The sequence below is a fragment of the Trachemys scripta genome, chromosome 10 (assembly GCF_013100865.1).
Source record: "Trachemys scripta elegans isolate TJP31775 chromosome 10, CAS_Tse_1.0, whole genome shotgun sequence".
In the NCBI taxonomy this organism is placed as follows: Eukaryota; Metazoa; Chordata; order Testudines; family Emydidae; genus Trachemys; species Trachemys scripta.
This window is the reverse complement of record NC_048307.1, coordinates 6,382,773-6,407,617: the sequence shown is the minus strand read 5'-3', so window position 1 is coordinate 6,407,617 and position 24,845 is coordinate 6,382,773. Positions and strand designations below refer to the sequence as shown.

Below are 24,845 nucleotides of genomic sequence, written 5' to 3'. Positions count from 1 at the left end.
TGGCTCCCAGGGGAGGGGTGGAAGAGGGAGCATGGACAGGGATGAGGGGGCCAAGGCTGGGACTGGGGCCGTGGCTGGGTTGGGAGCCAGGGGCTGAGATTGGGGCCACAGCTGGAGGTGGGCCTGGGGTTGGGAGTAGTGTTGCCAACTGTCTAATCACACAAACCTGAACACCCTAGCCCTGCCCCTGACCTGCCCCCATCCCCAAGACCCCAACCCTTCTCCGAGGCCCTGCTCACTCCATCCCCCCTCCTTCTGTCGTTCACTTGCCCCCGACCTCACTCACTTTCACCGGTGCACACACATTTCACAGAGTGTTCGTGGCCCAAATTGCACCTCCCAGCAATGTAATTAGTGCAAGTGTTGATGGCATTATGGACTTAAACCATGTAATTAGTTTCTACTAACTAAGAAAAACAATTATGTAACTACGGTGATTAATCATGTCACAAACAGCTGGCGGCACCTCTGAAAATGCTCTGCTGCATAGACAGGGCCTGGTGTTTGACACCACAAGTTAGCTCCTGGCTTGCCCAAGTGTCCTGGCTGAGACAATGGCTGAAGGGAGAGATTCACCCATTTCACAGACTTAACAGATTCAGGGGCTTTTTGGGGGTCTGGTTCACCATCTCACCGATAGACATACAAGGACTGGGCAGCAGGACTCCTGGGTCCTGCATCTGGCTCTGGCACTGACTTGCAGTGTCCTTTAGGCCCATGTTTTCCAAAGTGGCCCTTAATTTGGGGGTGTCTCAGGTTTTTTGGGGTGGGGGATGGGGACTCAGCTTTGGAGACCTAGGGCAGAATTTCAAAGAGTGCCACTTTTGAAGATTTGGCCCTTACCCTCCCTGTGCTTCTGTTTCAGTGCTGCAGAACTGGAGTGCTGCAGTGTAGACCCGCGGGACAGTGGTGGGTGGGGTTCTCCCATTGCTGTAGTTAATCCACCTCCCCTAGGTTGATGGAAGAATTCTGTCTACACCCAGGGTTAGGTTGGCTTAACTACATGTGTCAGGGGTGTGGATTTTTCACGCCCCTGCCAGACATCGCTAGGCCAATGTCAATTTCAAGTATACCCTTCTCCGCCCTGCCAGGCAGCTAATGTGTAAAAGGCCCTTTAAAAGCAAAGTGCTGTAGCCAATGAGTTGCCAGTTGATTTCCCCATCCCTAATCACTGAACAAATCCATGCGTTGGTGACTTTTTTTCATGGCACAATTCAAGCTTTTAACTGGCTGATGGAACAGAGGGTTAGAAAGCTGCTGTTTATTGGCGGGGGGAGGGGGGAGCTTTGAACCACAGCAAGCAGGAATTGCCCTTGAAAGCTCTGGGGTGCAGAGGGAGATGGTGCTCCCCTGGGAGAAGGATCGCCTGGCATTAGAATGCTAGCTTTGCACTCCTACCGGTGTGGGCGCCAGCCTTTCAGTGTTTTTAGTTGATGCAGGCTAAAGGGGAATGCTTCAGGATGTCCCGTAAGCATTTGACCCCGTCTTTTGGGCCTAATCCCAAACCCACTGAAGTTCCATTGACTTGAATGGGCTTCGGATCAGGCCCTTTAAAGTGCATCACGTCAGTCAGAGTGGCCCTTGAGGGTTTTTTTTTTTCATGACCTCTTGGTGACAGTAGAGCGGGTCATCTCAATCCCTATGCCCAAAACACATGTCACCATAATACCTTTCTGTGCACACAGGACATAGGATTGACATACACTGACCCTGGATGGATTTGCATGTGTAAGTTGTCTCATGGGTGTTAGAAGCTTGTCATCTGAGTGCACAGGGGTTAGCGCTTGCCTGAACATTTGGCCCCAGATATGCTGTGCCGGTTGGCTAATAAAAGCGAGCCGGTTCGTAAACTCACCTCTTTCCTGCTTCTTAGGTTTATCTTCGCCAAAGCTCTGCAATGAACCCGAGCCTCTTTGTTTTCTTTGCTTGACGCCCCTTCCTTATTGTCGTCAGCTGCCCAATTAGCAAAACCGTATCTAAAGGAGGACTATACTTGACTTATGAAGGAAAATACAGTTTGTTTCTTCTATTAAAAAAAACCAAAACCCAACAGAATACTTGAGGGCCCATTTTACACTAATCTTCTGCACCTCAAAAGGAAAAGCAGCTCTGGTTTTTTGTTTTGTTTTGATCTTTAGCCATTCTGAAGTAACAATGTTCTCAGATGGAGGATAATTACTGGCTGATTAAACACGGATGCTGTGAAAGGCATTAAATGATGACAGTACAGTCTCCTGGAGATGCTAATCAGTCAGGACCAAAAGAACCCAGGTTTACGGCCCAATCCAGCTCCTAGCAAAGGCTGGGGAGCTACTTCCAATGGCAGTTGGGTCTGGCCTTTGGGCACAAAGCTATCATGCACCTTTGGAATAACCAGCGATTGATTAGCATGGGTCAGGCTGACGGGCAGGAAGTGTTGCCTGCACCGAGCACACGGGGCTGGAGGTGGGTCTGCTCTGACAGATGCGGCTTGCATTTTATTTTTAATTAACTTGACATTTTGGCTCTGGTCAAAAGTTCATTTTTCAAAGGCGACAGCTCATTGATGTGCCCAATTAGCTCCCTGTGTCTGCAGGCTACGACGTCACTTTGCGTTTGCTGTGCTAAGCCAGAGAAGGCTGGCGGTGCCGTAGCGTGGCCAGCAAGTAGCGTGGCCAGCAAGTAGCGCATGGCGTGGGGGGATGAACGAACGCTCATCCATTAAGGCTACTTCGGGACAGGAGGAACAATTTAAGGCTAGAAGGATGAGGAGCTGACCTTGAATATTCCCCTCCCTCGAGAACATCCTCGGAAGATTTATCTTGGACGCTCATGGCGCGATGCTGAAACGTCACCAACAGCCCTCATAGACTTTTGCAGTTCTATGCCAGGGCAGAGGTAGTTCCAAAGTGCTCTCACAGTTGGTATCTTAGGGAGCTGGGCAGATGATCATCCCGGGGCGGCGGGGGAAGGGCAGGAGAGCTGCCTTGCAGTAACCTTTGAAAAGGTCCATTTTCCAGGTAGGAGACAGGAAGAACAATTTTTCTCATGCAATTGCCAACAGGGCCTGCTTTCTATAAGGCTGGAAATACCCCCAAAATAATAGTATCTGCTGCTTCCGGGCCTGCTATACCATACAGCTAAGAAATAATCATGTTAAAAGGCTCCCTAAACATTTTCCAACCGCAAAGCAGGTTTGGTTTGATTCTCTGGGGGAAGCTGAGGTTGGTTCTTATTTATTCTGCCTCTCGCTAGTTAATTCCCAGTAATGTATGTGTAGCGGGATGGATCCACAGAGGAATGGCTCACAACCCTTCCGTCTTCTACCTGGGAGGCGTGTGGCCAAATGATATGTTGTGCTTTTTCTCGGCAGGCACCAGGGAAATGGAAGACCACAGTAGCATCGTCCTCCCTGTCATTTTTGGCATAATTTGCCTGGTGGGCACTGTAGGGAACAGCATTGTGATCTACACCATCACCAAAAGACCCAAGAGAAACCACAACACTGCAGATGTCTTCATCGTGAGCCTCTCCATCACAGACCTCCTGTTCCTGCTGGGCATGCCCTTGCTTATCCACCAGCTCCTAGGGAATGGGGTCTGGCTTTTCGGGGCTACCATGTGCACCATCATCACTGCTCTAGATGCCAACAGCCAGTTCGCCAGCACGTACATCCTCACGGCAATGGCCATCGACCGCTACCTGGCCACAGTACACCCCATCCGCTCTGCCTACATGCGCACCCCCGGCACAGCCGCCCTGGTGATCTTGCTGCTCTACTTGCTGTCGCTCCTAACCATTGTGCCGGTGTTCATGTACACCCAGTCCATTGTTCTGCCTGGCAGCAAAGCTGGGTGTGGCATCATCCTACCCAACCTCTCAGTTGATATCTATTGGTACACGCTGTACCAGTTCTTCCTGGCTTTTGTCATCCCGCTTTCAGTCATCTGCATTGTGTACCTCAAGATACAGAAGCACATTTCATGCAAGGTGCTGCCGCTGCCCCAGAGAAACTTCCGAGCCAGGACTAAGAAGATCATGCGGATGGCAATAACCATCTGCTCTGCCTTTTTTATCTGCTGGGCGCCCTATTACATCCTGCAGTTGGTCCATCTCAAAGTCACCCAGCCCTCCATTATGTTCCTCTATGCCTATAATGTAGCTATCAGCTTGGGTTACGCAAGCAGCTGCATCAACCCATTCATATACATTGTATTGAGTGACACTTTCCAAAGGAACCTGGTGAAGGCAATCTGCCCAGGCCAGCAGGCCAGAAGAGGTGACAGACATGCCCCTGGGAAAGTCAGTCCCTCTGTGAAAATAAGTCCTGGGCCAAATCAGGAGACCGATCTTAGCATGACATACGCTCATAATATAGACAATTGTATCGCTCTCTCGGTCATGGTTCCTTAGAGGTAACCTGCATGATTTAGCTGAGTGATGGCTAGGTGGTACAAATAGGTGTAAAAACTTTTTGAGGTTGTAGACAAAAAGAAGGGGTTAGCCTTGTCTTAAGGCACACATCCAGGAGTAATGGGGTGAACTGGAGAACATCATTGAGGCGGACTATAAAGAATTCCTTACAGCGAGACCTGCTCCAGGGTGGGATGATCATTGTGTAAGGGATGTACTGGAAAGCCCATTGCTTGAGTCACTGCCACTAAAACCTGACTTGACAAAGCACCCAAGAGTACATTGAAGGGAAGGATTCAGCACTGGCCAATGTCGCTCTTATCCACCTTTAAGGTCTCTGGTTCGGTTGTTATGGAGCTGAAGCTCATTGAACACCCACCTGGCTTTGGGGAAAGTGTATTTTTCTAATGCTGCTCCCATTGGTGGCAGGGTGGACATGCTGGTTTCTGATTGGCTCGAGCTATGTGTATTTTTAACCTTGTGGGTGGTTAACAATTAGCAATCCTGCACGTTGACTGTCTGGATGACATCAGTCTGTAAGCGTAGGGTTACAGCCACAGTTGGTGGTAGTAAGGTGACCAGCTCATTGGGACAGAGAGAATGCAGATCTAATAGATAAAATCACTGGCAGTGTTCCAACTCACTGAGGAGGGAGCAGAGTGAAATGGCTTTAGGTATCTATTATAGTACGGTGACCTTTTTATAACAAGACTTCTTTAATGTTTAGTAAATTTGTACTAGTTGCAAAGATGAAATCTCAATAGATTTCTCGCAAACTGTAACTATCTTATTAAATATAATGCGTGTGTGTCTAGGACTCTGTTCTGTCACCCTCTGGGCATTGGGGTGTGGTCTCTTCTCTTCCTTATCCTCATTATGTTATCAGAACAAAGCCTCTCTCCCTGTCCTCAGTGGAGCATGTACCCTTCTTCACAAAGTATGTCTACATTGCGACTTCGTTCAGCAGTGTGTACAGAACAAACATGGGTAGTCCTCCTGGCATAGGGATAAACAGGAGTGGAAACGGTGAGGAGCTGCGTAGATGGGAAGAGTAAAGACACACCTGAAGGGTGTAGATGTGTACCTGAGTACATACCAACATGGCTCCCTACTTGCCTAAGTCACACCTCCCACACCTGCAGGGAAAGGTTCTGGTGGCAGGGGGGCAGGAGGGGCGGAGAGAAGGGAGCGGGGAGCTGCTGAAGCCTTTCCACACTTCACTGACACAGGTAGCTACACACTGCAGTGTGGACGCAGCCTGCTTTTCACTGCGGCGTGTAGCGAGATGTACACTACACACCAACAGCTGGTGTGTAGTGTAGATGTAGCCTTAGCATATGCATGCAGGCGATCTTGGTTTGATTTCCAGGGCTTACGGCTGAGGAAGTTGGGGAGGTAATGGACATAGTCTCTGGAGCCAAGTGTATTGACCCCCCCTACAGGTAATGAAGGAGTGACACTGATTGCAGGTTACTTGTGGGGGAATTCCGCACCACTGTGCAATGCAGAATTTTGCAGAAATGAACATTGTGTGTGCAGAATTCCCTCTGCCCCCCCAAATGGGCTGCAGTGCTGCTGGCCACCACTGGACCCGGCTGAGCCCAGCTTGCACATAGAAGACACCGGGGGGGGGGGGGGGGAGCTAGGGGGTTTCTGGCAGCTGAAGTTTCCAGCATGCCCTGAGAGAAGGTGATGGCAGCGCACAGGAAACTCCATGCAAGCGTGGGATCAAGCATCAGGCTGTTTCTCCCTCTGGATCCCTGGGCTGGGAGAACCATGTCTGGGCTCTGGGAGGGGGAAGGGGGGGTGTCTGGGCTCTGTGGCGGGAGAGGGGGTGCAGTTATCTGGGCAAGGGGGCACCCTGTGGCTGGGCTCTGGGGGGAGAGATGTTGTCTGGCCCCCCAGCTGGGCTCTGGGGGTGGGGGAAGGGGACAGAGAAACAGGAACTGGGTTGTCATAAGTGTTTCTTTAATTCTACTCCTGGGGGAATTTTTGTGTGTGTGTGTGTGTGTGTGTATTGTTACAAGCATACTTGCTGACAGGTATTTTGAAATAAATTACCAAAATAATTGAAACTGGTGTGATTATGTCATATTATTTTGACAAATAAAAGTTGCAGAATTTTAAAATATTGTGCGCAGAATTTTTATTTTTTTGGTGCCGAATGCCCCCAGGAGTAGCCGTTCTAGGATTTGCCAGGAGTCATTGTAACTGGTATTTTGATAGCACAAGACACGAACATGGTGCAGCACAACAGGCAAACTACCAGACATTGAAATGTCCCTGCGCTGAAGTGCTTACCTACTAAAGGCAAAGGACACCAATCTTGAAGAAAGGATTAAAAGAATGGGATGATCTTAAAGAGTCTACCAGGACACTGAGGGACCCTCAAGAAGCACAAAGATTAATAGAGAACGTAATAAAAATGTAGCTGACAAATGTGACACACACTTACAGTATCAGCTGAAATGCAGACACTGTCTCTGAGGTATTGTGATTAGATTATTTTTTTGAAAATACATTGAATTGGAAAATATTTCTCCCTCCCCGCAGTTTAGAGTGGTTAACTCCTGCGTGTCATTAATGCCAAGAGAGAATTATTTCAATCCATCAGGTCATGATTTTACCTGGAGAGCATGGCACGTTCTTATTGCCTTAGCCAAAGGAGCCCTCACCTATCTCAGCCAAGAAAAGACAGCGGAAGATGGAAACAGGAGGAGGGAACAATGAACAACATAAATGGCAACTTCCAAACTATTTTATGTGAAATTTGTATGCGAAATCCCCTTAAAATTTGTAACTATACGAGCTCATGTATCCACAATGCCCTATAGTGTTGGATGTGAATAAACTCCTTGTATCACTGTGAGAGTGAAGTTTGGACTTTTTCCCTCAGTTTAATAGGGTACTATACATAGAATCATCATGCAATTTTGCTCTAATTGGACAGGGATGTTAAATCATCTCAAGTGAGTAAAAATCTCCAGTGTATTATATTTCACTTGTGCTACATTATTTATCTCTGCTTTTCATACATTTCAAATCTGGTCCATCAAGGTACTTGTATGGCTACCCTCACCATTGTAACTGACTAGCTATTTAAAAAAACAAACAAACCAATCTCTCTTTCTCCTACAGCAGCCAATAAACAGGAAAAATAGTCTGATTAATTTGAGCTCGGTTGTGGCTTTGTTGTAGAACAGCTAATTATAATGGGTGTTACTGTTATAATTCAAAAAGCACAATGAAGATAGAGAACAAGAGCTGATGTATGAAAAATAATTTGTACACCATACATTTGTAAAATCATTTATAAAAGTACAAAATGATTAAGGAACAGAGCAAAATTCCAAGGTGCTTTACAAGATCTTCATCATTTATATTTACAAAACACAGTGTTCATAGTGTACAGGTTTACGTGCATAAGGAATTCTAGTACTATAAATAGCACGCTTTATTTAATATTACTGTGGATGTGCAGTGGTTCAAAATTTGTTTTTCTTTGTGCTTGTTTTTCCAAAGGCTTTTTAATGTTTCAGTGACTTATAAATAGGGTGAAATAATATTAAGTCTGGTCTTCTCATGGTATTTGAAGTCAAAATTTGCAAACCATGTACCCAAATATAGTCTCTCAAATTGACTAAATAATCACGTCTCGCTATGGATTTAAGTTCTGTAGTTTGGACACAAAGGATGGTGGAAAGATCATAAGAAGACTAGAGCTTGTGTTACTTCAGACTAATAAATGGTTCCCTTAAGGAAAAAAAAGCACACAAAAGATAAATATTTAGCTATTTGGGTTTATTCAATCCAAATGCAGAGCTCCAGTATCAGCTTAGCAGACAGTCATGTGAAAGGTCAGGGAAGGGAGGACATTCAGAGTACGTCTACACTGCAGTAAAAAACCCGCGGCACTGAGTCTCAGCGGCCGGGTCAGCTGACTCAGGCTTGGGCTGCAGGGCTAACATTGGCAGCGTAGATGTTTGGGCTCGGTCTGGCACCTGGGCTTTGAGACCCACCCCCCTTGCAGGGTCTCAGAACCAGGACTCCAGCCCGAGCCCAAACATCTACGCAGCAACCTTATAGACCCGTAGCACAAGTCAGTTGACCTAGGCCAGCTGCGGCCTTGTCCACTGCTCTTTTATTGCAGTGTAGACATATCCTCGGAATGAAGGCCTCTCTTTGTACCCTCAAACTGCAGCCTGCTGAGAATAGTGTGTTAGCTTTGGAGCTGTTGCCATGTACTGTAACAAGAAACAACATGATGACAATTTCTAAGCTTATACAAACAGTGAGGAAAACCTTCATGAATCAAACTTGAAATTCAGCACGTTATTTTCCTTACCATGTTTGTTGGTTACTGAAAGCCATGGCATAGGACCCATATAAACAATTACCTGCCTCACAGCCTATCCTGGACTGTCATTAGAACGCTGGATTTGTGATAGCACACTCATTTCATTGCCATCATCACAGAGTTATTACTTTAGCTTACCGTGGAATGAAGCAAATGGAAGAGCTGGGCTAAGAGGACAAGGGGAGAAGTACTTTCAGCAATTACAAAGAAAATGCACAAATTCCAGAAAGTTGCATAACCAGGAAGAGGTGGCCCTGACTGCTACTCCTGGCAATCCCGTACAGCAGAGGGGATCTGTAACAAGGTGGGCCAGCGGATTCCCCATTGCTTATGGCTGAGTGCATGTCCTGTTTACTCAGGCTGTGTGCTCTTTTCCAGATCCTCACACTGAGATCTATTTCTCCCTCAACCGCTGCACTTAAATCTCAATGGTGCCAATGAGAGGTAAATGCATGAAGCAAGGGGATATTAAACACTTAACTCTCTGTGAATTTCCCCCTCCCCCTAAAACAAACCACTTTTTTGTTGCTTTGGCAGAAGAACGTGCATGAATGTGCCACTGAAATAGTCACCGATTCCCTTCCTTTTGGACGGTATTGCTATCTGAATTTCCCACTACCACTTCAATACCATTCGTAAACAATTTTAGGCCTGCACTGATGTTTGGAATACATGAAACCATTTTTTAAAAACAAATGTAAACTGGCTATTCATTAACTAAAAAAATGTACAAAAGGTTATGATAGAAAGGTATTTTGCAACATACCTTATGGCTTGAGCTGTCATATGAAAATAGAAAATCAGTACAAGTATTGTGCTCGCCTCCCACGTGTGCCTTTAAATGATTGGGGAGGGCAGGGGGGAGATTTTCAATGGTTATGAATCCCATCTGTAAGAGACACCACTGAAGGGTTCTGCATGTCTGATGGGCTTACGTCATAGCCCAGTTTCTTCATGTCTTTAGTCACCACATTGAAGGAAATGGTCACAAAGCCTTGGGATCGCACCGTGATCACTAGAAATAGGAGGACAACACCATTAGCCAGTAAAGCTGGTTGAACAGTCATTAGATGTCCCACAGAATACCAGGATGTGGTTGTTCTTAATACACTCAATTAACCTCCTAAAGCATTAACAAAGAAACGGACTGGCCAACAACTGGTCCATAGTCATAGAGGAGTTAGAGACAGTAATTCCTGATCATTTACCTTCTCGGCCTTCTCCCTGCGCTACCACTTTTGGGTCAGTGAACTCTGGATGTCTTCCCATAAGCCAACTTGGAGAAGGAGAAAAGAAAACAACTCAATGATGTGTCATACTTGGTAGCATTTAGAATTGTTATAAGAAAGGTTCATTGTATGCACAGAAATAAAAAAAATGTTTCCCCCGTTCATAGTAGGAATTTTTAAAGCTTGATACATTTTTTTCCCCTTGCTACTTATCTACTTTGATCAAAGAAAAATGTCACCTCTGGATTATTGACCAGTTTTCCTTTTTTTCCTAATTTCACCTACATTCTATTAAATTTAAAAAGCGACAAAGAGTCCTGTGGCACCTTATAGACTAACAGACGTACTGGAGCATAAGCTTTTGTGGGTGAATACCCACTTCGTCAGACGTTAAATTTAAGTTATTTCTGGGTTAGGGAGGGTCAGTTTATGTCAAAGATATTTTAATAACACCTAATTTTAAGGATCGGGGGTGGGACGGACCTAACAGCTATAACAAATACACATTGGACAGGGAAAAAGTTATGTCCATGAGTCCTCATTCAGGAGAAATTTGTGCAAGTATATGCTGCACCATTCCTTTATAGATCATCCTTTGGGTGGGTGGCTGGCCTACAGAAAATAAAAGCCTTTGGCTAACTTATTTACAGCAGTATTTTAAGACTAATTTAAGGACAGATTGCGATACACCTGCTCACACTGTATACTGAATGCAAAGCAAGTCCTTCTGTTGACTTCATTGAGCATTGGATCAGGCACATTGAGTAATATCTTATGCTGCAAGAAGTCCTATTGAAATGAATGGCACTACTTACTTGTGGAGTACAGGACCACTAATGTTGAGGTGTCTGTGATTCTATCACAATCTGATCGTTAAAGATTAGCATGCTAAAATTAGGAAGTGTTTACTCTCAGTGGAAGTTCTTTGATTAACCACAGTAAACCAGGGTTTAAATTTGCCCACAGATCACAAATTAAAATAATGTAAGTCCTCACACCGCTGGTTCTATTCTAGCTGCCCCATAAAGGAAACGCTCAGCCATCGAAATATTATGAAATGCTTTCCTTCCTCCCCTCCTGATCCTTTCACTCATATTTTAAAATCCCCATGATCTATCGCATTGCTACGCTACTCTACCATAATGCAATTTCTAACACAATATACGGACAGTGCCATAATAGGCCAATTGAAGGTTAAAAAGCTGCCCAGACTTTGGGAAGAATTCCAGTTTTTCTTTCTTTAATATACATATCTGAGGCAGTACAGTTTGTTCTCTGCTGCCAGAAGTTTTCATCTGGCAAAAAGAGAAGTAGTTGCAGTGCTGTCATGATTATACTACATTGATGTGTTTATTAAAACATACAGAGGCTAACCTGCCTTACCTGATTACAACTCTCTCTCTTTAAACTCAGCTATATCCCGGCTACTTTACATCCTAACTCCACGTTATGCACTACTAGCCTATTCAACAAATAGCCCAAATCATCCCATAAGGTGTTTCTATCCTGCATGGCTGGTATATTTCAAGCTCTATTGTCAGAGACATTACAACAGCTGAATTTAACTCAGGACCCTGTGATATTTCACAAACGAACTCTAGGACTCTAGAAAATGTTTCCCCTCTGGATCACTGCTTTTAAGGTAGATGGACAAATCTGTCTGAAATGTTCAATTAGCTCAGAGAAAACAGTTACTTCTGGAGTATGAATGATGGAATCTTCACTAAGACAGACTAGAGGGAATTCCGCCAATGTGTGTGGCCCTTTCCCGCACAAGGAGGAAGGGACTAGTGGACAATTCAGTTTAGAACAATTCTGAAGAACAGACAGACCAAATCTGGATTCACTGCACAATGCAGTGTCTAGACCAGCTGCACATGACCTCAAAGAGCCATTCCTTTAACAGAGTTGCAAAAAGCCATACCAAATTACATGTACCATGCAACAGTTAATATAAGTTAATCAGAACAAATAAAGTTTATAACAGGAGCAGTAGTATTGGGGCTCAAGAAACCTCTAACAGTCCCACTTCCTCACCAGTTTCAAGAAGCCAAATTCTGACAATGTACTAATCATCTACAGCTTGTTTCAATGTGTAATTTCCACCCACCACAGCTGGTCAGTAGCAGAAATTCAGAATTAACCAGTTGGAGGGAGAGTGAATATGAGTTTTTCCAGCAATCAATGCGTCATTATCAGGATGTCACCTGACAATTTACTAAAAACCAATAAAAGAGCCATCTGCAGCGCAAGATCAATGGCTACGGACTGAATGCACCTTGCCTTCTGATTTTATTGCACAAAAGGGAATACAGTTACTCAAACAGATTAGATTTTTAAGTAGACAAGATGCACAGTAGCCAAGCATATTGTAGATTCTTACAGCAGGTATACTGTTAGGTCTAGTGCAGGGATCGGCAACCTTTGGCATGTGGCCCGCCAGAGAAAGCCGCTGGCAGGCCGGGCCGGTTTGTTTATCTGCAGCATCCACAGGTTCGGCCGATCGCAGCTCCCACTGGCTGTGGTTCGCCGTCCCAGGCCAATGGGGGCTGCGGGAAGGGCGGCCAGCACATCCCTCGGCCCGCCCTTCCCACAGCCCACATTGGGAGAGAGAAAATTTGGATTCTAATGACAGTCTTGACCCTAATTTGCTGCACAATGAAGGACAAGTCTTGTAGTCCCCGTGTCTTAGATTTCCACAACTGTAAAATGGGGCAAATTATTGCCATTGCAAGGAATTTTCAAAAGCACGTAAGTGACTGTCAATGAGACTTGTACTTCCAAGTAACTCAAGAGTTTTTTTAAAATTAAACCCATTCTTTACACAGGGAGGCTGATTTCCATAGCGGCCTAATGGATTTCAATGCCCAGGTCCCCTTCAATTAAATAATAATTCCTAGCTCTCATCATCAGAATTTTATCATCACTTGTCATGAATAGATCTCAAAGTGTTTTACAAAGGAGATAAGCATCATTATGCCAATTTTATAGATGGGGAAACTGAAACACAGAGGTGAAATGACTTGCCCAGAGTCATAGGCGCCGACTTCCCGTCTGCCCCGTGGGTGCTCGACTCCCCCCCCCCCCTGGCCCCGCCCTTGCCCCACCCTTGCTCTGCCCCAATTCCACCCCCTTCCCCCATGTTCCCACCCCTCCTCTTTACCGCCTCCTCCCCTGAGTGTGCCATGTCCCCACTTCTCCCCCTTCCCTCCCCCGCGGAAAGCCCTAAGCGCCACCAAACAGCTGTTAGGTGGTGGGAGGGAAGTGCTGGGAGGGGGAGGAGCAGGGACACGGCACGCTCAGGGGAGGAGGTGGTGAGGAGGGGGTGGGTGCCGGGGGAGCTTGGCTGCCGATGGGTGCGGAGCACCTGCTAATTTTTCCCTGTGGGTGCTCCAGCCCTGCAGCACCCACGGAGTCGGCGCCTATGCCCAAGGTCACCCAGCACGCCAGTGGCCAAGTCAGGAATAGAACCCAGGTTCCTGAGACACAGTCCAGTGCTCTACCCACTAGGACACACTGCTCCCTAAACCAGAGCTACTGTGGACAGGACTCAGATGTGCACAAAGACATCCCAATGGGTTTCAGGACTAACACCTTAACCACGTGCCCACTGCAGCTGGATATGAGATGTCCTATTTTCTACAAGCGTTTCCTGTGAAGCCCAAGGTGTCCATCAGTTCTGGCTCTTAAATACTGATATTTTATGACAGGATGGAGGGGAAAAATGATGGAGAAAAACAATAAAAATTCATGTATATAGGTAAAAGAGGCAGTTACCGTTCAAGAAAAAGAACGGATTACAACCAATAAATTCAGACACTCATTCTTAGAATGTAAAAATGTCCCTTGTGGAACAGTCCAATTATATTTTTAAAACATATTATGCTGTACTTAACATTCTGCATCCTCATAATGATTGTTTTCATTATGGAGTAATTCCTGCAGCAGATGTTGCTGAATTACATGAAGAAAAATAAGTGTAATACTAGTGAAATCTATTCTAGAAAGAAATGAACGCGTTTACTTCAGTTCTACGTAGGAAGCCAGTTTGCTTTGAACTCTTACTCGCGCAATTTCATCGGTGTCAATGTTTTTTCTTTTGGAAGCTTCAGAGAATAGAAGGGAACGTGTGGTTGTTTGCCTTGTTATCATTTGGTGGCTACTTTTCAAAAAGACATAGGTCTATCTTGGCAGGAATACAGCAAATTAAATTTTAGAGTAAAGCTTTGAGGGATAAAGCCACATTGTCCATGAAACTCACAGGAATGTCTTTAACCTTACAAAAACTCACAAGTCTGTGCACATACTGAGTAGTCAGAGACACCAGCAATTAAAACAAAAATGTCCTTTCGCATGTTACCAACGACACCTTTAATTATTACCTTGTAATTTTTTGCAGCTTAGATGTGGATTCTGGAACAAACATAGGAATGGTTCTTCTATGACTGAAACGGAATTGATAAAGAGAGAGAGAACTTATTGATGAAATACACCTAATGCCAATTTCCAATACTCCTGTATTTATTATGATAATGAAAGTCCAAATACAGATTTAAAAAATGTGAGATATCCAAAAGGTAACTTGTAAGTAATGAACTCAAACTTTCCTATGTACAGCTTGCATGGGGAACTTCCAAAGGGCACAAGAGAGAGGCCAGCTAGAGGAGCACCTTCAAACCCAAAGTGGTGCAGTCCCCCCGACAGACATGACACTGCTGAAGTGAAGACTTGCAGGCCCAGATCCTCCAAGGCATTTAGGTGCCTAGCTCCCACTGAAAGCAATGGGGGTTTGGTGCCTCAATCGCTTTGAGGATCTGGACCAGTTTGTTCAACTGCCCTCCCCCATCCACAAATTAAAACTAAACCTGCACTAAATAAAAAGCAACAAGGCTCAGGTCCAGTGACCAAGGCTTGTGCCAGAGAATAGATTCCATACCTATGGTGTAAGCAAATTAGAGAGACACTTGGGCGGCACTTATTTTGGCTCTGATTATTTTACTTTAGAAAATACAACAAGAGGGAGCTGAGATCAAATTGTATTTGGGAGGAATATTTGAAACCAAAACAATAACCATCATTAACCCACCTTCCAGGTGTGAACGGAACATGAACAGCTCCATAACCTCGGACGACATCATTTCCAAAAAGATCAGGTCCATAGACACTTACCACTATTTGTGGCCCTTAAAAAGAAAATAGGAGTTAATATAAGGGCAAGGACAAGGAAGGGGATGGAGATGGCCCTATAATTTCTTAAACTCATTCCTAATTTACTGTTATTTAACATTACCTGAAAGCAAGTGTCAAGAACTGCAGGTCCAAAAATGTATTTATTTACCTGTATTAGGGAACTAAAAGCCAGTGGGTATAAGAAAGCAAACAGTGCTAATTGTATTATTGAATTAAAGTAAAGCTTTCTGGTTTCTAAGAAATAGTCTCATTCAGGAAAGGTAATTTTAAAAGATTAAAAGAAATATGGTACCCCTCAGAGTGCACAGAATCTATTCCAAGCAAGTTTAATTGCCAGAAATGATAAAGGGGTAGCCCACAGTAATTTCATCTTGGGAAACTTCAAAAAATGATTTGCCTAAAAGCACCATCAAGAGAAAACACAAACTGGACTCAATAGAACAAAAGTCAAAAATTAATCTATAATGTTGGGCTTTCCTTCATTCACAAGGCAAAAGGTGACATGCAGAACCACACATATTTGTGACTCTCCAACAATTCCTGGAACGTAGTCTCCCTCATTCAGAAGGTCATGCCAGCATATGCTATGAAGATGCATCAAAGGACTCTCAGCCTACCATTCCAGAACTACAATCTTCATGTACCAAATACCTGTATTCAGCCATACATCTTCTTTGTGGTTTACTTACAGCCAGAGGGGTTGGTACTTTTAAAGGTGATGTCAATTGGAAAATTCCACACAAGGGCTTGCTGTGCATCTCTGTTTTTAGAGGTGATCTGAGATATTCCCTCTTCCAAACCCTAAAACAAGAGCTTACATATTGTACAAATACAAGCTGCTGATATTTACTAACAGTACAGAGTGGAAAGTGCATATGCTTATAGCGAATATAAAACTTCTCTGCCTGTTTACAAACAGACCATCAGGGCCAAGTTCCAGTCCCTGCACCAAAGAGTTTACATTTTTAATAACCAAAGCTTCTTCCCTTCAATTTGTACATACAATATTTTGCATGTGCAAATGCAGGGTTGGGCGTACAAACTGATGCAAAATTAAACCCATTTAAAATCTGACCCTTATTCCTACTAATTTGCAAGTAGCTAATCTTATCAACATTTATGAAAAGCATTGACTGGATTCATAATAACTAACAGAAGTGTTTTGAATATGTAAACCACAAAATAAGGGATAAGTATAACTATGCCAACAACACACAGCACATACACAGCATTCTAGTTTTTCAAAGCACTGTACCAACATTAATAGATCTCTGCACTTCCTCTGTGAAGAGGGGAAGGAATAATTCATCTCATTTTCTAAATGAGGGAATAATAAAACACAGAAAAGTGAAATGACTTGCTCAAAATTCAGAGGCAGAGATGGTATTAGAGTTCAGGATATATTCGCAGGGCTGTGCTCAATTCACTAGACCAGTGGTTCTCATCCACGGGTCTGGGGCCCCCTGGTGGGCCACGAACAGGTTTCAGGGGTCCGCCAAGCAGGCCCAGTGTTAGACTCGCTGGGGCCCAGGTCAGAAAGCCGAAGCCCTGCCATGTGGAGCTGAAGCCCAGGGCCCTGAACCCTGCCACCTGGGGCTGAAGTTGAAGCCTGAGCAACTTCGCTTTGTGGGGCCCCGGGCAATAGCCTTGCTTGCTACCCCCAAATGCCGGCTCTGGCTTTTATATGCAGAAAAAAAGTAGTTGAGGCACAACTGGGTCGTGGAGTTTTTATAACATGTTGGGGGGGGGGGGGCCTCAGAAAGAAAAAGGTTGAGAACCCCTGCACTAGACCACTCCACCTTTCCAAGACAACAAAGGGAAAGACACTCGTAGTCATCCCCCTCCCTCAAATCCTGTTGTGTGCATTTTCTGAGTTATTTGTATTATTCGTATTAGGGTAGCATCTAGGAGCCCCAGTCCTGGACCAAGACCCCATTGTGCTAGGTGCTGTACAAACACAGAACAGAGTCCCTGCCCCAGGGAGCTTCCATGTCCAATACTCACAAGTCTAACCTATTGAACTCAACGCAGCCGGGTGGTAGGGGATTTGGGGCCCCGGCTCCAGGAGGCACAGCCCAGGGCGGATGCAGCGGGCGGCTCGAGGGGCACTTACCGTGGTGGGGGCCCAGTCGTGGCCGTAGACGAAGCAGTACTTGCAGTAGAGATCGTCAAACGCTGGGAACTTGGGAAGAAAGGGAAGACAAGGTTACTGGCCTGGGGGAGCCCCGTCCTTTTACTGCCGACCGCGAGCGCCCGGCCGGCCCCCGCTTACCTGGGCGCTCTCGATCTGCCCGTTCACCATGAGCAGGAAGACGGTGGGGGCTGCGGCGGCGGCTGCTGCCATGGCGCCGGGGGCCGATCCCGGCCCGTTGCTAAGGGCCGCTCTCCCGGCCCGCCTTGGATACCGGCCCGGCGGACGGCGAGGCGGCCGGGCCAAACTTCCTGCCACGGAGCGCAGCGCGAAGGGGGCGGGAGGTCAAGGGGTAGAACCCTGCCTCTCCAGAAAGGGGAAGGGGTCTCCCATCCCCCACCTCACTTACTCCCCAAAGGGAGGGATCCCTCCCCAGGAGAACGGGGGTGTTACCCCTACGAGGAGAGCCCCCCCAGTCCCTCACCCCAAACAGAAGGGGGGGCTTTCCCCTGCCCAGTGAGGGGGGTTCATGGGGGAGGTGGTGCCAGGCGGGGGCCTGGCTACAGCAGGGCAATCTGCTCTGATTCACACACCCCCACCCACCCCCGGCTGTCACTCAGCAGAAGCGTGTCTCTTTTAGGGTGACCAGACAGCAAGTGTAAACAATTGGGACAGGGGATGGGGGGGTAATAGGAGCCTATATAAGAAAAAGACCCCAAAATCAGGACTGTCCTTATAAAATCAGGACATCTGGCCACCCTAGTCTCTTTCACCAGCAGAAGTCGGTCCAATAAAAGATATTATTTTACCCACTGTGTCTCTCTAGCATCCTGGGACCCACACGGTGACACCGCCACTGCAAACGCACCAAAAGGGCCCCAGCGCGATTCATAGATTCTAGGACTGGAAGGGACCTCGAGAGGTCATTGAGTCCAGTCCCCTGCCCGCATGGCAGGACCAGCCCTGATAGACATTTATCTAACCTACTCTTAAATATCTCCAGAGATGGAGATTCCACAACCTCCCTAGGCAATTTATTCCAGTGTTTAACCACCCTGACAGTTAGGAACTTTTTCCTAATGTCCAACCTAGACCTCCCTTGCTGCAGTTTAAACCCATTGCTTCTTGTTCTATCCTTAGAGGCTATGGTGAACATAAAACTGATGTTTCTTTTTAAGCATTTTCTTCTATTTTTAAACCATTTCAATTTTCCTGGTTGCGCAAAATTATGGGGTTTAAGCTTTTGATTTTATCCGTTTAAATGTTCACAATTGCAGGAAATTATCGGGGGGGGTTAGAGAGTACTTATTTAATGAGGTAGATGCTGGGATTGAAAAGGTTAAAGCTTTATAGCCGTTAAAACCACAAATTGTCAACGTTGCGCGTCAGAATATACAACATATAAATATTCTTAACTCAAACTCTGATAAGTTCTCAAGCAGCATTTTTGTCACTTTGCCTATGTGTAAATTTCGATTGTTATCGATGAAAATATTTTTCATGGGTTTGTTTGTGTGTGTTCAGTGAAATTGACAGGTATGACCTTTACCGATAAAAATCTAATCCTTCCACCCTGATTTACAAGGGTGTGGTACATCTGCATCAGGTGATTTTCACCAGATCCATACACTTCACTATGCTAGTGCCAATTACTCTACCATAGCCAGGGCCTTGTGTTCCATAGACCTTGGAGTCCCTGTCATTCATCTCACCTCTGACTCTGGGTGCAGTGCTTCTCTGCCCAGGAAAATTCCAATCAACAGGGTACCTTTCGCCCAAGCGATTTCCACAACAGTGAGATAGAGTATATGTATGCTGCACACAGGTGTGACTGCAGCCTATGTAGATATACCAGAGCTATTAATCTAGCTATCTTGAATAACAATAGCAGTGAAGTCCAGACAGCACGGGCTGACCAAGCCTGCCTGGGACCCTGGCTCCACTCAGGTGGCTAGCAGAGCCATGGGGACGCACATGTGTGATGAGCCTTGGAGGCCACTAGATGTCACAGTTACCCCACACAAGTTTGAAATGCAACCCTAAGGCTATCAGGGGCATGACCTGATTTTAAAATCACTGACCTGCACTGTGTTTTTTATACCTCATAAACTGCCTTATCCCACGTGTGGGCAAATTCAATCATGCATTAGTTGGCCACTGTCAGGGGTTAGGAAGAGATTTATTCCATAATCATCTGTTGCAGGGTTTCTTGCATCTTGTTCTGAAGTATTTGGTACTGGTGCACTGTCAGAGACAGGATACTGGGTTAGGTGGGGCATGGATCTGATCCTGCATAGCAGTTATGATGTTCCTGGCCCTCCCTCTTCTCCAAAAAAAATCACAGCTGAGGCAGGGAAGAGGCTTAATTCTTCATCTGAACAAAACTTTTTGCAGCTGAACATTTCAGGAAAGATCCTGTGACATTTAGAAATATCCAGCCCTGTATAAAATATTTACAAAGCTCATGGAGTGATTTTATACATGGTAAGCACTGAGGAGCTGTTTTAGAGACCCCAGACAACTGGGAATCTCTTGGTTTCTGGGATCTGTCTTAGCCTTTTGGTCAGAACTTTAAAAAAGTGTTTTCTCTACTTCTGTAAACCAAACCAGTTCTCTGCGATGGTTTCCCACTTCTTGAGCTGCCTGGTGGCCAGTGGAGAAGTTGAATCAGCACAGCAGGCTCTAGGTGGTAGTACTGTAGTTGTTGGATTGTCTCCTCCTCTCCATGTACAGTCAGTCTAGTCCCATCCATAAGCTAGTCAGAAAAGAAGGTTTGGGGGTCATCCCCATGCTGCGGTGATAGATCTCCCCCAGCCTGAACAAGCTGGTGCACCACATGGGATGGACCAAAGTGGGTGTCATGGGAGGGAGGATGTCGGCTGGGCGAGGAGGAGAAAGAGAAAGTTTGCAGGTTGGGGCTCAGGTATCGGAAATGTGGCATGCTTGAAAGTGAGGTGACCCTTATCTCACCAGGCCCCCCAAATCCATCCTGCTATTAACCACTGACAGCATGGTACATCAGGATTCCTGCTTGGCAGCCTGGATTTGATGTGTAGAAATCTGATCATTTAATAAACTGACCTCACCCCTTAATGCCATTGAGTGCTTAGACCACGATGTAGCCACGTGAACATGCGAATCAGCTCTGATTTTAGTTTATTTAATTTATCCTGTAGTAAGGTGACCACCTTGCCGGATGGAAATAAGGGAAAACCACATGAAAAATAAGGGACACCACTTTATTTTAGGGGACATTTTAGGTAAATACCACTTCCCTTAGCAGATCATGAATTTTCTCTCACGTGTACATTTCCTCTGCCCCCATGTATACTATGCAATCATCACAAGCTTCAATTTAACATTTAAAATGGACAAGGGATGTCCCTTAAAATAAAGGACAGCTAGTCACCCTATCCAGTATGTAGAATCACACTTGCATTTAGGTACCACAGGTCCAATCCAACTTGCATGGAAGTTTTCCCATTGACTTTAATAGAAGCTGGACAGGGCCTCACTTCTATTTATTATTTGCAGTGTTGTTGGAGCCATGTTGGTAAGGTAATATCTTTTACTGGACTGACTTCTGTTGGTGAAAGACAAGATTTCAAGCTTACCATAAATATTTATTAACCATAGAGTATATTCTCAGTACAAAAATCAGTTCAAGCAAATTCCATTTTATTCTCGAATATCCAAATAATCACTACAACCAGATCCACGAAACAGTGAACTATTCACATCATCTTACATATACTGTGCAGATTCTAGCAGTCATTGTACAGCTGAATTGCAAATGAAAAAAACTGTATACTTTATGGTTGTGTAAAGACAGCCTCAAAGTTTGCTTTATTCCAAACTGAAGATTCTTCTGCTTCCTTTTTACATTAAATATAAATGATCAAAGTCTACAATTGTCTCTGTTGGTCCTCCATCACTTAAATCAAACTATATGACTGTATAAACATGTAGCGCTGCTAATGGCCACTAGATATCACCAGTGCTGTACCAGTTGCAGTACAAAAATGAGCTTCAAACAGCCAGAACCGTTAAAAGGAAATATGTTACATACTAATGTTGAAATAAAGTTTAAAGGCAGCACAATATTTTACATGGCAAAAATAACCATATACTTTCTACACAGTAATTGTTAAACCCATAAGCTCATGATATCTAAGGAGCTCTGTCATTCCAGGATCACTCTTGCCGGTTGTGTTATAAAATGGGAATTACGACGAGGTGCATATTATTATAAAGAAAGGGTTTACAGTGCATTTTACTGCATAATAAAATTAACATAATGATAGTATTTAATGTATTGCCTATCATCTGAAGAAGCTAAAATGGCTTCACAATTGCTCTGCCTACAATCCCACTGCAACACAGCCACCTTAGGGGTGTAGTGAGGTATCCAGCTAGCCTGGAACAGTGGGGAGAAGGGAAATTTTGCCTAAGGGTGATGCATGCCCACTTGGCTGTTACAGCAGGGACTGAATTCAGGATTGTCCAGTGCTAAAAGCCTAGTCTATATGTCAAAGTTTTGCTGGCATAACTATGTCAGCTAGGAGTGTGAAAAAAAATCACCCCCGCCCCTCCAAACATAGCTCTGCCAGAAAAACCCGAGTGTAGACAGTTACCCCAGCAAAAAAAGTCCTTTTGCTGGTATTGCTTATTTCATTTGGGGACCTGGTATAAGCTGCTGGCAGAAGCACTCTTTGGCCAGAATAAACTGCGTCTCCACTAGGAGGGTTTGCTGCTATAGTGTTACCGGTATAACTAGACTTTCTAATGTAGACAAAGCCTGAGTCTTTACAGTCTGAGCTATAGAGCCATGCTCTGTAGGGGAGTTGGAACATCTCCACATCTTCTATGGAGTGGGGACATACAACACACCCTGATCAGTGGCTTTCAGCAGCACCCCAGGGCAAACTATTGCTCTGATGCACAGGATTGTTAATGTCCATAGAGCGCAGACTAGCTTTGAGGTCTCACCCAAGGTCTCCTAACAAAGAGCCTTGCACAGACAGGGCACGGGACAGCCTGTCATGGCTGAGCCATTATCCATCCCTAAAGCAGTGCTTCTCAGGGGCCCAGATCAGTGCAGTTGCAGATACCCTTTGCTCTGCACTTTCATTGATATTAGTGGTGATGAGCACCTATAAATACCAAGATCTATACATGGGGCTCAGCAACTCACTTTGAATGGGAGTTAGGAGCTTAAATGCCTTTGAGCATCTGAGCTTTGGTTGATCGTGGTAGTCACAGAATCATAGAAATGTCAGGCAGGAATGTTATCAAGTTCAGCACCCTGCACTAGGCAGGACCAAGTAAACCTAGACCAGTGCATGTCCAACCTGTTCCTAAAAACCTCCAGGGACAGGAATTCCACAGCCTCCCTTGGACACCTGTTCCAGAGCTTAACCATCCTTGCAGTTAGAACGTTTTTCCTAATATTTAACCTAAATCTCCCTTGTTGCAGATTAAGCCCATTATTTTGTGTCCTACCTTCACTGGTTATGCAGAACAACTGACCCCCATCCTCTTTACCTTAGACCTTACCATATTTGAAGTCTGTTATCAGGTGTTGTCGTCCCCCCCTCCTTTTTTCAAGACTAAATATGACAGTTTTTTTTTTTAACCTTTCCTCACGTCAGAGTTTCTAAACCTTGCAGCATTTTTATTGCTCTCCTCCGGACTCTTTGCCCACAACTCCCCTAAAGTGTGAGGCCCAGACTGGACAAAATACTCCAGCTGAGGCCTCACCAGCGCCAAGTGGAGCCAGACATTTACTTCCCACTCTTAAATAAAATACTCCTGTTAATACACCCTAGAATGATATTTGCCTTTTTTGCACCTGCATCACATGGTTGACTCATATTCAATTTGTGATCCACTATACCCCCCGGATCCTTTTCAGCAGTACGACCACCTAGCCAGTTATTCTCCATTTTGTAGCTGTGCATGTGATTTTTCCTTCCTAAGTGAAGTTATTTGCACTTATATTTACTGAATTTCATCTTGTTAATTTCAGACTAGTTCTCTAATTTATCAAGGTTGTTTTGAATTCTAACTCTAACCTCCAAAGTGCTTTCAACCCCTCCCACATTGGTGTCATCTGCAAATTTTATAAGCATACCCTCCATTCCACTATCCAAGTCAGTGAAAATATTGAATAGTACCAGAACCAGAACTGATCCCACTAGATACATCCTCCCAGTTTGACAGCAAACCACTGACAACTACACTGAGTACACTTTTTCAACCAGTTTTGCACCCACCTTTTTGTGATTTCATCTAGACCACATTTCCCTAGTGTACTTATGCAAATGTCATGGGGGAATGTATCAGTGCATGGTTATCTCACTGCATTGACTCCCATATGGCAGTCTGGTTTGATCCACACGTGATTTTGTACTGGTATAACTCTTTTGGTTAGGAGTGTGGGTTTTATTTGTATTGTATCAGGGGGTAGCCTTGTTAGTCTGGATCTGTGCCACAGGACTCTTTGTCGCTTTTTATTTGTATTGTTATCTTGGTACAATCTCTAGTGTGTGTGCAGTTATACCAGAATAATGGTGCCTTATACCAGTATAGCTTATGCCCCTTCCTATAAGGGAATAAGCAATACCTGTATAAGCACGTTTATTCCAGTATACCTGCATCCATATTAGGGGGGATTGTACCACTTTAATTATACCAGGATAATTAAAGATGTACAACTCTAATATATAGATAAACCCCAAGGGACTTTTTGATGGATATTCCGTGTGCTTTAATTTCTTAGGTAAAGCAGTCTTTTAAAGAATGAATCCTATTGAAATCTATGCACCCCGGCATTGCTTTACCATTTCTCTATAGCGATACAGAATTGAACACAGCCTTTGGGCTCCGATGGGCAAGCGCTCTGTGCACTGGTGATGCCAGCAGCAATATGCATATGCAGCCTTTAGCCACGGGAATCCCTCACTCCTACGCTCCTATCTGTGTAAATGTCACAGAACACAATGGGAGGCTTAGCAATTTCGACTGCGGTCGAAATCCAATAAGATCTAGCAAGTCCCTTGCTGAGTCTCACCTCTCCAGCCGCCCCCACAGCTCCAGAGAGCAGACTGTAGTTGCAAGCAATATTGAGGAATCTGAATGAAGTCTTGACCCCAAACTCTCTCTGGAAGGGCTGCTGGCTCTCAGGGAACTGGACATTTGCTCAGCTCTTACCTGCTGTAATTAAAGGCAGTTGGGTACATTTCACCTATGCTGCCGGATGATGTGCTATCTATCATTGCAGGAGACCGCTCCCTGCTAGGCCTCTACTCTGTCAGGTGGGGATTTGTACTTTGCATTGTCTTGTATGGTGTCAGATTGATCCTGATTGAAGAAGTTGCTGGCTTCACTCTAAATCGTTCAGCAGTTTATTTCTAGTGACTTTTCTCTTCCGAGGTGCTTGGCCTTTTCTGAGCAGTTGAATCCTTTGCATGTGGGTTGGGTCAGTGCCTAATTCCCAGTAGTTCTGATTTGGATCCAAACTTTCCCCGCTTTCGGGGTGATCAGG

At 45.0% G+C, this 24,845-nt stretch overlaps 2 protein-coding genes across 2 annotated transcripts; one reads left to right on the top strand and one right to left on the bottom strand.

The window, feature by feature from the left end:
- The first annotated feature begins 3,279 nt into the window (after positions 1–3,279).
- Positions 3,280–4,512, top strand: LOC117883827 (melanin-concentrating hormone receptor 1-like). The gene has a single exon (XM_034783622.1). The coding sequence runs from the start codon at positions 3,280–3,282 to the stop codon at positions 4,390–4,392; it is 1,113 nt and encodes a 370-aa protein (XP_034639513.1). The 3' UTR covers positions 4,393–4,512.
- A 3,175-nt stretch (positions 4,513–7,687) lies between these two features.
- On the bottom strand, positions 7,688–17,590 carry B9D1 (B9 domain containing 1). Its single transcript, XM_034784499.1, has 7 exons — positions 17,441–17,590; positions 17,282–17,350; positions 15,858–15,969; positions 15,065–15,161; positions 14,361–14,423; positions 9,958–10,025; positions 7,688–9,764 (listed from the first exon to the last, which is right to left on the bottom strand). Exons 1-7 carry the CDS (start codon positions 17,510–17,512, stop codon positions 9,619–9,621), a joined length of 627 nt encoding a protein of 208 aa, XP_034640390.1. The 5' UTR covers positions 17,513–17,590; the 3' UTR covers positions 7,688–9,618.
- Positions 17,591–24,845: the final 7,255 nt, after the last annotated feature.